The sequence below is a fragment of the Manis pentadactyla genome (assembly GCF_030020395.1).
Source record: "Manis pentadactyla isolate mManPen7 chromosome 15 unlocalized genomic scaffold, mManPen7.hap1 SUPER_15_unloc_1, whole genome shotgun sequence".
Classification (NCBI taxonomy): domain Eukaryota; kingdom Metazoa; phylum Chordata; class Mammalia; order Pholidota; family Manidae; genus Manis; species Manis pentadactyla.
The window spans coordinates 418025-433271 of NW_026644588.1; the positions used below are offsets into that span (position 1 = coordinate 418025).

The 15247-nt window shown below is 52.1% G+C and overlaps 1 protein-coding gene and 1 long non-coding RNA gene across 3 annotated transcripts; one reads left to right on the top strand and one right to left on the bottom strand.

Annotated features, from left to right (window-relative positions):
* Positions 1 to 200: 200 nt before the first annotated feature.
* ZNF135 (zinc finger protein 135) lies at positions 201 to 12382 on the bottom strand. Its single transcript, XM_036900630.2, is given in 4 exon segments — positions 201 to 1959; positions 1962 to 1994; positions 10956 to 11040; positions 12008 to 12382. Coding segments are annotated over 4 exon segments (1812 nt in total). The 5' UTR covers positions 12014 to 12382; the 3' UTR covers positions 201 to 271.
* On the top strand, positions 4854 to 9136 carry LOC118920204 (uncharacterized). 2 transcript variants are annotated; one of them, XR_005027801.2, is made up of 3 exons: positions 4854 to 5024; positions 6751 to 6887; positions 8785 to 9136. It is a non-coding gene; the product is annotated as an uncharacterized LOC118920204 (long non-coding RNA). The 2 variants fall into 2 exon arrangements; XR_008995503.1 differs by having other exon boundaries at positions 8790 to 9136.
* Positions 12383 to 15247: the final 2865 nt, after the last annotated feature.

The following is a 15247-nucleotide window of genomic DNA, read 5'->3' on the forward strand; positions in this document are numbered from 1 at the left end:
AACAGCATTGGTGGGCACTCATGGCTGAAGGAACTCAACATTAGCTCTACATTTCTTTGGATGATTGGATATTGGGATGGATGATTTAGAGCTCAGTATTCCACAATTTCCATCAGTATGAACACTGGATGTCTGAGCAGAGTGTATTGTGTGGGAAGGCTTGTGTATAAATATGTTTGTGTTGTTTCTCATGAGTATGACTGGGTAAATTCTAGTAAGGGATGAGCTATAGCTTAAGGCTTTCCCATCTCCCAGCACATGTGGAATGGGTCTATCCAGTATGAGTTCTCTGGTGCTTGGTAAGGGAGGAGCTGTGTGTGAAAGCTTTCCCACAGTCCCTGCACTCATATGGCTTCTCTCCTGTGTGGATCCTCCGGTGTTGAGTAAGGTGGGTGCTCTGTCTGAAGGATTTTCCACAATCCTGACATTCATAAGGCTTTTCCCCAGTATGTGTCCTTTCATGCTGGCTAAGTGATGAGCTGTGACTGAAGGATTTCCCACACTCATTGCACCCATAGGGCTTTTCCTTGGTGTGAATCCTCTGGTGTTCTATGAGAAGGGAGCTCTGGCTGAAGGCTCTGCCACACTCATTACATTCATAGGGCTTTTCTCCTGTGTGGATCCTCTGATGCTGAATGAGTGGAGCAAGCTGGCTGAAGGCTCTGCCACATTCATTACACTCATAGGGCTTCTCCCCAGTGTGGATTCGCTGATGTTTAGTTAGGGATGAGCTGTGGCTGAAGGCCTTGCCACAGTCGCCACACTCATAAGGTTTCTCACCTGTGTGGATTCTCTGATGCTGAGTGAGGTGTGTGCTCTGCCTGAAGGCCTTCCCGCACTGACTGCACTCGTAGGGCTTCTCTCCTGTATGCGTCCGCTCATGCTGGCTGAGGGATGAGCTGTGACTGAAGGTTTTCCCACACTCGTTGCATCCATAGGGCTTCTCTCCTGTGTGAATCCTCCGATGCTCAGTCAGCAGTGTGCTCTGGCTGAAGGCTTTCCCGCACTCACTGCATTCATAGGGCTTCTCTCCTGTATGTGTCCTCTGATGCTGAATCAGTGGTGTGATCTGAGTGAAGGCTTTTCCACACTCATGGCACTCATAGGGTTTCTCCCCGGTGTGTATTCGCTGGTGTTTAGTCAAGGAGGAACTGTGGCTGAAGGCCTTGCCACACTCTCCACAATGATAAGGTTTCTCCCCCGTGTGGATCCGCAGGTGCTGGGTGAGGTGGATACTTTGCCGGAAAGCTTTCCCACATTCGCTGCATTCATAGGGCTTCTCACCCGTGTGAGTCCGCTCATGTTGACTGAAGGATGACCTAAAACTGAAGGACTTCCCACACTCACTGCATTCATAGGGCTTCTCACCTGTGTGAGTTCTCTGGTGTTGGATCAGTGGGGCAATTTGGTTGAAGGTTCTCCCACACTGAGTGCACTTATAAGGTTTCTCGCCAGTGTGGATTCTCTGATGTTTGGTAAGTGCTGAGCTGTTTCGAAAGCCTTTTCCACATTCATGACATTCATAAGGTCTCTCTCCCGTATGCGTTCGGTGGTGTTCAATGAGTGCTGAGGTATGACTAAAGGCCTTTCCACATTCCTGACATTTGTAGTGTTTCTCTTTTTCATAGGTTTTCTGTTGAGCTTTTAACTTTGAGTCTGGATTTACCCTTTTTCTGTGTGTTCCCCACATGTGGGAGTCTTGTCTATCAGGAGTCACTGGTTGAGTTGGAAGATTGGAGCTCAGATTCAGATTTTCCCGAAACCCGTTTTCCTGCTGCTGTTCCCAAACGGGTGTCTTCACAGGCATGAAGGCCTCCTGTACCACATGGTTATCTGGGCTCGCACAACTCCGTCTCCAGTGGCCCTCAGGACCTTCACTCTCAGAATACCACAGACTATCCCACAGGAGCTTTTCAACCAGGATACTATTGGGTATTTCTTCAATTATGTCTTGCCTGGAGCTGACACTTTGGTTTTGGGTCTAGTTTCCAAGTCTGAAAGAAACAAACAAAAATAATAATCCTTTAATCCTGGTTCTAGGGGAAGAGTCTGTGGTGGCTGGGTGCATAGAATAAAACTGATGGTCTGAAAGATTCAAGGCACATGTGGCTATGATCAGTTAAAATTACAGTTTTGCAAATGAGCGAAGCAACAGGAGAGGGAGGGGAAGCACGGAGAACCAGGGGTGAGGAATCTGGAATAGAAGGTATGGCGGGGTTTGCAAAAGGAGCAGAAAATGAGGGTGGGGACAGGATGCTGAGGAAAGAGCGTTCAGGAGAGCTGCCAACAGATGCCCCAGGCTTGAAAGGGGCAGAGTGACAGCCAAGCACTGGCCGAAGCAGCCTCTACAGTGCCCGGTGGTGATGGAAGAAAAGCCACGTGGGGAAGGAGCGCACAGCCCAGCCCTCCCCGACCACTCAGATAGGTTTCTTCCTGGTGGTCTCTTGCTCTTGTATCCCTCGCCTAGATGTAAAAAAGCCCATGGGCTCCTGCAAACTGGAAGTACCTGAGATGTCTATCACTAGGAGGGTGGATAACAACCTGTATCAAGAGTACTTGGATCTCATTTATTCTGTCTGACTCCCTAACTGGAAGCTTCTGTCTACCTTGGCCACCACTATACCTGCAGCCCAAAGCACAGGTCGACAGATATGCTGAGTGCATCCCCCCGTCCTCCTCCCCAGCAGGGCTGCCTCTCTGCCCTAGTACACAGCCCTCTTTGCACAGTCATCGCCTCAGTGGAGTGGCCTAAAGTGTGATGTATCTTTCCTATATTATACTCCAGTGAAAAATTAAAAAAAAAAATCAAGTCAGGTGTGGTTGGCAGACTAGGAGCTCCCAAAGATGTCCATCCCTAATCTCTGGAACCTATGAATATGCTACTACCTTACATGTCAAGGAGGACTTAAGGTTGCTAGTCATTTGACATTAGCTGATTATCTGAGATCACCCTGATCACTAGGGTTGGCCCAAGGTAATCACAGAGATTCTTAAATATGAGAGGCAGGAAGGTCAGTCACAGGATATCATGTGAGATTGGACCAGCCAAAGCTTTGAAGATGGACAAGGCCACAAGTCAAGGAATGTGGGCAGCCTCTAGGGGCTGGAAAATGAAAGGAAATGTATTCTCCCCAGACCCTTCACAGATCGAACTCTGCCCTACTGACATGCTGACCATAGCCCAGGGAGACCCTTTTGGACTTCTGACCCCTAGAATTCTGAAGAAATTTTGCATTGCTTTAAGCCACTAAGTTTGTAGTAATTTGTTGCAGCAGGAATAGGAAGTTAATATACTGGGTAAGGGCTGGTTATTATTTGAGGCAGGGAAAACCCTACTGTGAGCCCCTCTCACACAGGAGCCCTCCTTCTTGGGCCACTGCTTAAATGGAGTCAGTCCCTGATACCGGTGGGAAATTACCTGCCAGAGGGCCAGGACACCCCCACTTCTTTCACTGCTGCCTATTGATCTCAGGAGCTGGACAAGCGGTGAAGAGCAGAACCCTCAGCCAACCTATAGGCATATGGAAGAGCCCGGCCTGGATCCACTAGGAAATAACTCATGAGCTGTAAATGATTCTTTGATCTGAACTACTGCAGCTGGAGTGTTACACAGCAAAAGCTGACTTGTTACACCATTGTCAATGCCTTTGTACTTCCTGTTCTCTTGGCCTGGAGTTCTGTTCTCTGTTTCATAGATGCATCATTCTCATAATTTAGGTTTCAGCTCACAAGTTATCTCCTTGGAGAGGCTGGCCTACATCTCTCTGCTCATGTCCTCCCCCCATTTTCTCAGCATTCATCATAATCTGTGACCATCTTGTTCACTGTTATTACTATTATTTTAGCTATTCATTGTGCACCCCTCTTCCTTATCAAGAATGTAAATTCAATCATAGCAAAACAGGTCCTTGGTGTATGTTCATTAGAAGACTGAGTAGTCAACTTTCTCAGAAGAATCTGAGAACATATGTGGAGACAGAACCTGGGGGATGGGGTGACTGGGCTCTCCCCAGCCCCACAGGGCCCCCACCTCACTCGGGCTCACACCTCACCCAATGCTGATGGCTCTCCTCCCGCTGCCGCTGGGAGACGATGTCCGGCTTTGGGAGCCGATGTCTGGCTCAGGGGGAGCCCACGGAGTGAGCACCTGTGTCTCAGGACCCCTCCCAACCCCCACCCACCCCACCCCTTCAGTCTTCTAGGACTCTCGTGGACGGAGGCCCCAAGAGGCCCAAGTCATAAAACCCCGACATTCCTGAGGGATCTGCCCCCCCAACTCAGTCCCTTACCCCACCCCTGGCTCCAAGGTGGACCCATGATCCATGCCTGGCCAGACCTCTGCTGCTTTCCCTGCCCACTAGCAACAATGACCAGTGCGGAGGGCACCTGGCTGCCAAACCCTGCCAACCCAGGGACCTTTGATGGGTTCCCAGGACACAGATCCTGTCTTTTCTGCTGCTCTCAGATCCAGAAGAGGAATCCTGGCAGCTGTCTTGCCACCTTCAGAGCCAATATGTGACTAGAAGCAGAAAGAGGTGCAAAGGCAGGAAGTGAAGAGAAGGGCCTCCTGACAGAAGCACAGGACAGCCCAGGTCTACTCCGGGATTCTGTGATCATGGGACCCAGAATGTCCCTTTTACTCCATGATTTCCTGCTTCTGGTATTTTCAGGTGGGATCTGTAACTTGCAGCCAAAATATCCTGATATTCCCAACACTGAACCAGCCAGGTCACTGAAGCCCAAGACACATCCCAGGCATTCAAGGCTTAGACCTACTCCCACTTTTAACCCAGGAGGATCAGAAATTGTGCCAGGGCCAGAGCGCTGGGGCACAGGAGCAGCCTCACCCATGGAGACCAGGAGCCGGAGGGTCTCCAGCATCACATCACAGTGCAGGCTCCAGCTGCCCCCACGCCTTGAGGGCGAAGTCCGCGACCACATCCCCAAACGTAACTTGCTCCTGAAACATCACAGGTATCCTCAGGCAGGCCCAGCCTGGCTCCGGGTGCTGCTGGGAGCATCTGGTGAGTGGAAACGTCAGTCAAGCTGGGCAGGAGGAAGTTCTCTCAGATTTGGGGATTCAGGTCAGGTTTCTCCTGTGAGACCTGGAGGCCCTGCTGGAGGAAGAGGGGGTCTCTCTCAGGATGTAAGAGGCTGTACTCCCATCTTCCAGCAATCTGGCTGGAGAAAAGTCTCTTGAAATAAGAAATGAAGTGGTGGCCAGTTCTGGGCAAATTCAGGTTCAAGGGGAAGTGTGCTTGCATGGGAGGCCCCTGGGAGTGGGCAGCTCCACCTGGGCAGTGGGGGAAGGAAGGGAAAATGGATAGATCCCTGCCTCACTCTTATGGCCCAAACAACATCCTGGCAGATCCAAGATATATATATATATATATAAAATGAGTGAAACAAAGCCCTTGAAAAAAAAGCTTTTAAAATCTTGGGGCAGAGATTGTTTAATAACACAAAATCCTGATGCTCCCCTCCACTTGTATTAGTTACCTGTTGATGCACATATTACCCCATAGTGTCCTAAAATAACGCCCATTTACTATCTCATAGTTCTGTAGGTCAGAACTCCAACACAGCATGGCTGAGTTCTCTGCTCAGCTCTCATAGGGCTAAAAGCAACCAGATTGTGTTCTTTTCTGGAGGATCTTGGGGAAAATCTGCTTCAAGACCCATCTGTGTCAACAGAAATCAGTTCTTTGAGGCTGTAGGATTGAGGTTCTCACTTCCCTGCTAGGTACTGGACAGAGGTCACTCTTAGCTCCTAGAAGTCACCCCATTCTGTTGACAGCTCACAATGTAGATATTTGTTTTTTCTGGGCAAGCCAGAATTCATCTCTCCAACTTCTACAACCAGCCATGGAAAACTCTGCCTTTGAAGGGCTCATGTGATTAGGTCAGGTCAGACCCACCCAATCTCCTTTTCTTCAAAGCAATCGTGTTTTATTACATAACATAGTCACAAGAGTGCTACCTCACCATATTGACAGGTGGTGGGGATTATGCAGGGCGTGTACACTAGGAAATCTTGGATGCCATCTTAGAATTCTGATTAACACACTCCTCTCCAAAGAAAAAGGGTTGAGATATTCAACAAAATTAAAATGTACCCAACTGCAAAGACTACCATAGATCTGATGAACAGATGGCCAACTGGGAAATAGATGTGCAACATGTGATGTACTTGGGACACTAATTTCTTTCCTTAATACACAAAAGCCCCTACAAACCAATAAGAGGGCAACCACATCCAACGGTGAGTGGCAGACATGAGCCAGGAAGGGCCCTCACTTCCTCAGGGCAGAGAAGGCGGCTTCCGCCTGCTGTGGGTGCTGAGTACGCCTCCTTCATCTGTATGACCACGTCTGGCCAACTGGGAGCAAAGATGATAATGGCTGTCATGTACTTTTATGATCTCAACCCTGGGATGTGGTAATTAAGCATTATTAGAGGGGGACTAGGCTTCACCAGATGTTAAAATACATATAAGATGACAATAACTAAAATTATGTGCAGTGGGCAGGGAAACGGGCTCAATGAAAACTAGGCCTTGCTACAGGAAAGAAGAAGCCCAAATTAGTTAGAAAGAGAAAGATCGCTCAGGAAACATACTGGTAATAACCGATCAGCCTAGGGGGTAAAATCTACTTAAATCCTCACCCTCTGCCACACCCAAAAATATATTCTAGATGAGTTACAGAAGACCAAAACTGACTCAATACAGCCATGTCCCACATTGCCCAGGCGGGCCCTGGACCAACACTTCGTCACACTGACTCTCATCGGCATCGTTGTGGGAGGCCCATGCTGTGGGAGGCCGCGTGAGCTCATTCTACTGAGGCTCCGAGAGCTTGCGTGTATTTCCCGAAGTTACAAAGCTGGTAAGCAACAAGCCCAAGGCTTGAATCTGGGTAATTTTATTAAGTATCTGTTCACTATGTAAATTAAATTTGAGATACGATGACCCCTGTGTAAGTGGAAAGTGTGGTACTAGAAGCATTTCATATCACTGGGCACACTGGGTCAACTAGCTATCTGTTTAGGGGAAAAATCAGTGTATCTCAACCCACACCATAAATAAATCCCAGAAATCTTAAAAGGGCTAAAAATAAAAATGGAAAAAGTTGGAAAAGTATAGGCTATTAATTTCATACACTGGGGGTGGAAGAAGTCCTCACAAATAAGAAAGAAAACACTAAAATTCAGAAGGAGGAAAACTGAAGTGTGCTGGGCAGAATGCTGGCTTCCCAGAGATGTTCACATCCTGATCCCTGGATTATGTGTCAAGGAGAAGTTGAGACTTACTAGTCAGCAGATCTTAAGACCACCCCGGAGAATCCTGGCGGGGCCAGAAGAGTCGCAGGGTGTCTCGGCGGGGAAGAGGGAGGCGGAAGAGCGCACGTCACAGTAACGAGGTGCGAGGACAGCTCAACCAGCCCCTGCCGGCTCGGAGGTGCCCAGGAACGGGGCGCTCCCGGGGAGCTGGGGAAGGCCCGCGGCGGCCCCTCCCCCGAGCCTCGGCAGGAGTCCCGCCCCGCCCGCACCTCCAGTTTGGCCAGTGAGGTGGCACTTCAGGCTTCTCACTCCAGACTGATAAAATACGTGGTTTTAAGCCACTGAATTGGTTGGGCCTTGTTACAGAATCAATAATAAAATACATTTAACAATAAAAAATTATGACTTCTAAATACAAAGTCATTACAAGCCACTTAAAGGGCCAATGACAGCAGAACTAATACTGCAATATAAATGGAAAGAAAAGGATTAGCAGCCAACGCATGTGAGGAGCCGACAAATCAGTAAGTAAAAGGCAAACAACAGGACAGAGAAACCTGGCCTCTCAAGAGAGGGGAAGGGTCAGGACACGGGCATGAATGACTTCGGTAACTGGTTTTTTAAAATGCACATAGACTTTTCCCGCCATCCCCTCCCTCTCACCCTCCAGCCCCAGAACCTCCCCGGCTGCACCGGCTGCTCCTAACAGGCCGGACGGCAGCAGCCTAGCTGCCCATCAGGAGGGGGGCAGCCGAAGTCGGGCTCTCCCACACAGCAGAGCAACAGGCTGCCGAGCACACGATGGAAGACCCTGACACACAGCTGGCCAACGACCCTCCAGCTGGGATAGGGCAACACCCCTAGCACAGCGCTGGTTACGTAGAACCAGAGGAAACGGCGGTGTTCCTGTCCATCTGAAGTGCACATGAACCCAGGAAAATGAGACTCACCGAAGCGATACCAGGGGCAGCTTTGGGAGAAAGCCTGGGAAGGGGCCGGGACACCAGGGAGACTTTCTAAGTGTTGCTTGACATTTTTTATAATAAGAGTATCATTGTGTGGCCTTCGAAGATAAATCAACCAACTCATCTAGAAATCATCATGGAAAATATTAGGTTTTTGACTACAACATTAAGAAAATCTGTGAACCTTAAAAAAAATTCAGAGCAGATGCACAGATGGCGCCTGAACTGTGCCAAGCACTGTGCCGTGAGACACACAGACATTGCCCACTTAACCCCAGGCTGTGGGCGATCACATCCACCCACCGTTTGTCTGAGGAGGATGCCAACGAAGTGGCCTAAAATGACCTAGTGAGAAAAGGGCTGGGCCAGGATTCAGCCTTGGGGAGTCTGGGTCCAGCGCCCACCTACTGGCCATGCAGCTGAGCCGTCTCCCTGAAAGAGAAGTGAAAAAACAGGCTGTGGGGGCTGGAATGGGGTTCTGGGCCTTGCGGGCAGGCAAGGAGCTCTGACCCTCCCATCTGGTTCCTCTCCGGCCAAGCACAGGACCCACGAGGCCAAGAGTGTCAACGGAAAGCAGAGCGCGGGGGATCCCTGGGCTGGAAGCCGCCCGCAGCTCCACTGGAATGTCCCCTGGCGTCTGTGTCACCGAGCTGCACGCACACATCTGCGCTGCGCGGAAACGACGCCTGAGCACAGAGGGGAGCTGGGAGAGAGGAGAGCCAGCGGGGAGTGCTGGGCACAAGGGTGACGAAACGCGTGGGAGGCCCCGGGGGCAGGGCTTCCGGAGGTGGTTTCCTCGCCTTTAATTTTGGACATTTGACTATCGGAGTAAAGCACAATCCTCAAAGAGAAAGGCCGAGCGTGGGGCGGTTCCTGGGGCACTACCCATCATTACGACACTTGCTCACGTTTTCTGCCACTCCCACAGGAGGCCAGAATCTTCCATGAATGGACAGGAACTTATGATTTTCTTCAAGGTGTGTGAGGGTTGGGTGCAGACATCCTCCACAAAGAGGCCTTCATCTCACAAAATCAGGCCCTGTGGAAGGCTAGGAGGCAGACGCAAGGCTGATGGCCTCACCTCGACTCTGGGTGTCACAGCCCCATGTTGTGGGGGTCGGGGACACAGGGGTGCCCAAGTCCTGGTCCCTGCCCTAGCAGGCAGAATCTGCCTCTACTAGAATTTCTCCAGCCAGTGGGGGGCTCGTGGGCAGCAGAGGGTGTGAAAGGGCCCTTGGTGGGTGATGCTGTCTAGACCTGGTCCTGGACCCAAATGGTCAGGATCCAGACCCCAGCCCCAAGCACATCTTTTTAACTGCCCATGCCGGTCAACCCCCTTTTGGTAAGGTAATGAGAACTGCCTGAGAGGGCAGCTAGGAGAAGGGATGGAGTTCACGTGAAGCAGGTCCCCGTGCCCAGTACAGAGTGGGTGCTTTGCCTGTGGGAGCCGCCATTCACAGAGGTGTGCTGGGGGCTCAGGGAGGTTTTATTTCACCAACTTTCCCTATTTTCTCCATTTTTCCAGACTCCATAGGTCTTGCTCAGTGGTTATCCACAGAATCCTACTGAATACAGGTCACTCTTTTGGGTACTGCACATTCTATTCAAACGAGACACACACCCAGCCTCAGGGCACTCCCGAGCTGGTTGCAGGGTTCAGAAGATGGCAAAAATTAAAGTCCCCAAAGGGGTCAGTGCTCTGGGAAAGGTGGGAGGGACACGTGGAGATCTGCAAGAGCCCCACAAAGGCAGCAAGATGTGCCTTGGGTACTAGGCCCTCCGAGGGGCAGATGGGCTCAGCCGGGTCCAGCCGTGGGGCCTTGGGCAAGTGGTTTGCCTCTGGTTTCCTCCTCATTCCCACCTCATGGGGCTGACGTGGGAGTTGAATAGGGTGACATATGCAGCACTGACCACAGGTTCAGAACATCCACTATTCAACCCATTTACCAAGCACCTACTGTGTGCTGGGCCTTTGTACAGGCAGAAAGAGCTTCCCAAGGCCCCAAGCCCCATGCAGCTAGGCTAGACCTTATTCTTGGTCTTCCTGCTACATGTGTTTGCCTGTCCATCACAGAGTGCCTGGCATGGTCCCACTTCCAGGCCTGCACTCACGCTGCTCCCTCTGCCTGGTGCATGCTTCCTGTGGACCTCAATCTCATGCTTTCCCCTCCTGCAGGTCTCTGCTTGGGAGTCTCCTCAGGGAAGCCTCCCCGGCTGCACTGGTTAACGCCTGGTCCCAAGCCCATCCTCTTCTGGACCTCAGCTCCCTGCACAACACTTGGCATGTCTACATTCCTCATATGGACCATGAGCCCCACAGGGATGGTGATTTCTGCTGGTCTTATCTGTTCCTGCACCTACAATTTCTGCGATGGTGCCTTACACCTTACAGGTGATCAGCACCTGTCTGCCAAGTGACTGAATGTAGGGTGAGCTGGTAACCTAGAAACCTGTGCTGAGGAAGTGCCAGACACATCAGTGGGATGGACGAGTGACATCTGGCAGGGCAGCACAGGGTAGGTGGCGGAATCTGGGAGGGCCTCTCAGGAGTGGTGAGGTGTGAGATCTGGAAGAGGACATGGAGCTAGCTGAAGCAAACTCTGGGCAGGGGGCTGAGGGAGGGCAAAGGACCTGAAGGCAGAGTGAGCCTGGCAGGGACCCCAGGCCAGGGCCTGGGAGGCTGGAGCTTGAGGGTGGCAGTGTACTCACCAGGGCCCTGGCAGTCAGGAGCCCAGCGGTCACTCCCTCCTCCTCTGACTTCTTGTGTGAACAGCCAGTCCCTCTGAAGGCAGTTCTGGGGGGAAAAGGGAATATGAGGGTCTGGGCACATGCCTGTGGTGGCAAGAGACCCCCAAGCCTTGGAAACCCTGTGTGCAGGTGTAAGGAGCTGAGGTTGCCACAGCCTGGAGCCCAGCACCCCACAACAGTGACCCCCCCAGCTTGGTGTTTTCCAAGCACCTGTTTTGTGCAATTCCAAAAACTGTTGAAGGATGATCTCAAATTTTACCTCATTCCACAGATAGGAAAACTGAGCACCAGGGTGGGCAAAGGGCACACCCCCAGTTACAAAGATGATTTCCAGGACGATGAGTATTTCTGCTACTATGTCAGATAGCCAGACATTTCTGGGGTCCTTGGGCACTGTTTGGTGTGTATATTGCCCTCCCTTGTAAAATGAGGGTGGTGACCCAGCACGGAAATTACTGGGAATTACAGTGTGAAAATGGCTGAAACACGGAGCCCAGCAGCCAGCAGTATACACATGCAGGGGGCTGGTGCCGGGAGGGGAGCCTCTTGCTTTGAGCATCTATTCAGTGTCTACTACATGCAGAGCCCTATTCCCAGTAGTTTCCAAGCTCACCCCTGCCTGACTGCCCAGAACGAAGCTCCCACCAAAGGGGGTGTGCGTTTTCCCCACCTCTCAGAGCCTTCCCTCAACGGCCCTGCCTTTGCCCCCTGGATTCTGCCCCGCCCTGCGTGTGCCCCAATGTCCTAACTGCTATTTCCAGGACGGGAGTTGCCTCGTTCAGTGATATGCTGATGAGTTTCCTATCATCTCCGTGACTCCCCTGCAGGCTCCGGAGGCAGAGCCAACGTTGGGGCTGTCGGACAAAAGACCGAAGTCTGTGTTTGCTGAATTAATGAAGGAACCTGACGGTGCCTGACATGCAGCAAGTGCCAAACAAGACTTTAATATAATGAGTCTGTTTCCGGGGTCCAACGCAGCTGCGATTAAATATTGTGCTTTTGCTGTCCCTCACCTTCATCCTTTCGGGACATAAGCCCCTCAAAACGGTGAGGCTCCAGAAGACTCCACGGCGGGGCCTCGGCCTTGCCCACCCTAAACCGCGGGCGTCCCATCAAAGCAGGGGACGACGCACGCAGGCTGGCTCCCGTCTCTGAAGGGACCGGCCAGCTAGTCCCTCAGCCCTGAAGCCGGGGACTCCGAACACCTCCGCCGCAGCCAGGACCCCACCCGGGACCCCACCCCTCCTCTCGGCCCCGCCCCCGCCGCCCGAGCGACCCATCCCGGCCCAAAGCGGCCAAAGGGCCTCGACACAGACACGCGCGGGGCGGTCCGCAGCCCAGCCGGGGCCCCAGGGAGGACCCTGGGCTTCCTCCGGCGCCGGCCGCCGCGGCCCGGCCGCCCCCATCTCACTCACCCGCCGGCGGGCAGCACAAAGGCCGCGGCCGCCGCCAGCCCGGACTGCGCCTGCGCGGGCGGGCACCCAACTACACGTCCCAGAGGGCGGCGCGCGCGCTCCCGGCCGTTTCCGTGCTCGCCAGCCCCGCGCCTGTCGGGAGCCGAGGCTGCGGCGCTCGCAGTCCAAGCTCGGCCTCGCAAACCGTGGGCCTTGGCCTCGCCTGCGCGCCCCAAACCCTCCCACGCGCGCTCCAGCGCCGCCTGGCGGGGCAAAAGCCACGTCCGCCGCTGGCCGGACAGCGCCTGCGTGGACGGGCTCGACCTGCGACTCTCGGAGGGCCACGTAGCGAGGCGCGCGTCAGCTCCGCGCGTGGTGCTGTCCGGGCCGCGAGTTCGGGTCCCGGTGCATCTCCTTAAATAGCTCTTAAATATTTACTTCCCTCCCCCTGCGTGAGGGGCCTTTGAACGTGATTTCCGCGCTCTAACAACTGGGGACTGATTGGGGGACTGATTTAGACAAAGGTCAGAGAGAGGCCTTGGGGACACGTGGAGCAGGGGCAGTGGTGGGATCCTGGGAGCCGCGGTGGTGGGAGAGAGTCAGAGGCCGGTGAGGAGGGTATTGTGGGCATCCAGGTGAGTTCCCTGGAACACCGACATGCAGCTTTCATATTGGGAACTATACCTATACCGTAAACTTTATTGTGAACCAAATCGGTGTTTACAAAACCTCACACGCGCGCGCGCACACAGTTAAAACAAAAACATCCATTGAGATTCCAAACTCAAGTTTGCCAGGCCCAGGAGCCGCAGCCCTCGCGTGCCCACCTTCACCGCTGTGTCCCGGCAGGACTGACGTTCACTAATGTACGTGGAATCCGTGGAGCAGTGAGTGGGACGAATCTTAACAGAGGCTGGGCCATGTGCATTTGCCCTTTTAAGAAAGGGCTGATGATTCCCATCTGTCAGGGCTTCCGGGCTGGATTTGAGGCTGAGAAAATGTTTCAAGACAAGGGCATTTTTTTCTTTGACTGAAACAATTATTTCGTTGAAACAATGCTGACTCTGAAAACAGAGACTACAATAACAAGTCTTATGTAAGGGAAAATACCTAGCTGGTTACATTTTCTTCACAAATACAGAGACACTTGCAAATATTTAGCTGGTTCACACAAGAGTGAAAGGCTTAAAATTTCATAACCCCTAAAACGGTGGTTATGATGAAAAGATAGGATGGATGGCTCAAAATCAGAATGCACTCATGTAAACAAAGCAAAGGCAAGCAGTATTGGCTTTTCTTTAAAGGTGTTCTGTGCATTCAAAGACTAAAGGCCCATAGTTGTGATTGCTGTACTGAGATACTGCCTGCTTTTCACTCTACTGCAATACAAAAGCTTTAAAATATACATAAAATATCAATTATCAGTTCCCTCACCCACAAACCCCAATGCAAAAAAAAAGCTTCATTTTTTTCTGTTAACTTTTCTTCCACAAAATGTGTACTCTCTACATGCTCCCCAGTTTCCTTTTAGGAATCAAAAGGTCTGAACACACATCTCACGATGAAGTCTTTTCACAAAAGTTCCAGGCAGAGTCCTGTAGATGGGCTGTGGTGCTGCTACACAGCACCCAGGAGGACACACCTCAACCCTAATGTTGGGCCGGGTTGCCCTGGCCACCTCCTTTGGGACTTGCCCCTCTGGCCTAATCCTTGGTTTTTCCCACCAACTTTCACAAATAAATGCCCGCAGAGGCTGGCCTCCAGCCAAATGGTACCATGTGGACAGGTAAGCCCAGCGTCCCAGGTCTGGATTTGTCAAGAGAAGCCAAAGATGTGGATTTATGTGTGACAGCTCTTGATTTCAAAAAGCTGGCAGGGAATTCAAGGGGTTACAAATACTGCCAGTCAAAATAAGTTCTGCTGAAGGCTACCTCTTGACTGCAGTCACCCCTCCAGACCATGTGACAACCACTGCTTGGCCCTTCTCAGCCCAATTTTGGCTTCCTCCAACCACAGAAGTCACCCCCAAGTGGCTGTAACAGGACCTCACCAGGAGCAGTTGCATTAGAAATTAGAGTAGCTTCAAGGAATTCTATAATCATGTGGATAGCAAACTGCGTTTTTGTTAAAGCTAATTTGTTCAAATATACATGGAAATATTCTACAATGTTTGTATAGCCCTATGGGTGCATTTCTTCCTTTTTTCTTTTTTTTTAAATCATTTCAGGAGCCTCAGAGCTTTGCAGTGCCCAGCCTTCTTCTGACCCCAAAGGCCCTGGCTGGTATGGGGAGGAAAGTGGCTTCCAGGGCTCCGGTCCTCTGGAGCGTCAGAGGAGGGTTCCGGCTACACTGCAGCACCCAGGCCCAGGCCCAGGAGCTGCTCTGAGACAAGAGCTGGAGGACTAGCAGTGAGGCCAGAAAGTGTCCCTCTCAGCAGGTTTTTGGGGTCTTGCAGGGGATGCTGGGGGAGGAAGGCACTGGGTGAGCAAAATATGCATGCAGTGAGCAGAAAGAGGAGAGGGGCTGGTGCTCTGTCCCAGCGTGGGCAGCGTCTTGGGACTGGGCAGGCTGGGCAAAGAACTCAGTCTGGTGGCTTTGGTGAACTGGAGGAGTGGCTCTCTAGGCCCAGAACTCTGGGCCTGATTCCCACCTGTGTCAGCCTCGGCAGAGAGCAGTGAATGTGGGCTTCCCTGGCGCAACCACCCCACCTCTTCGGAGGTCCAAGTAAGTCTCCCCTGGCTGGTAACTGCAGCCCTGTGATGGTGTCTTAGCAGGGGGCACTCACCCATCCTCCCTGGCAAAGGATGGCTTGGGGCTGGGTGCAGTATAGTGCTGTAGAGAAGCCTGTTCTGGGCAGAG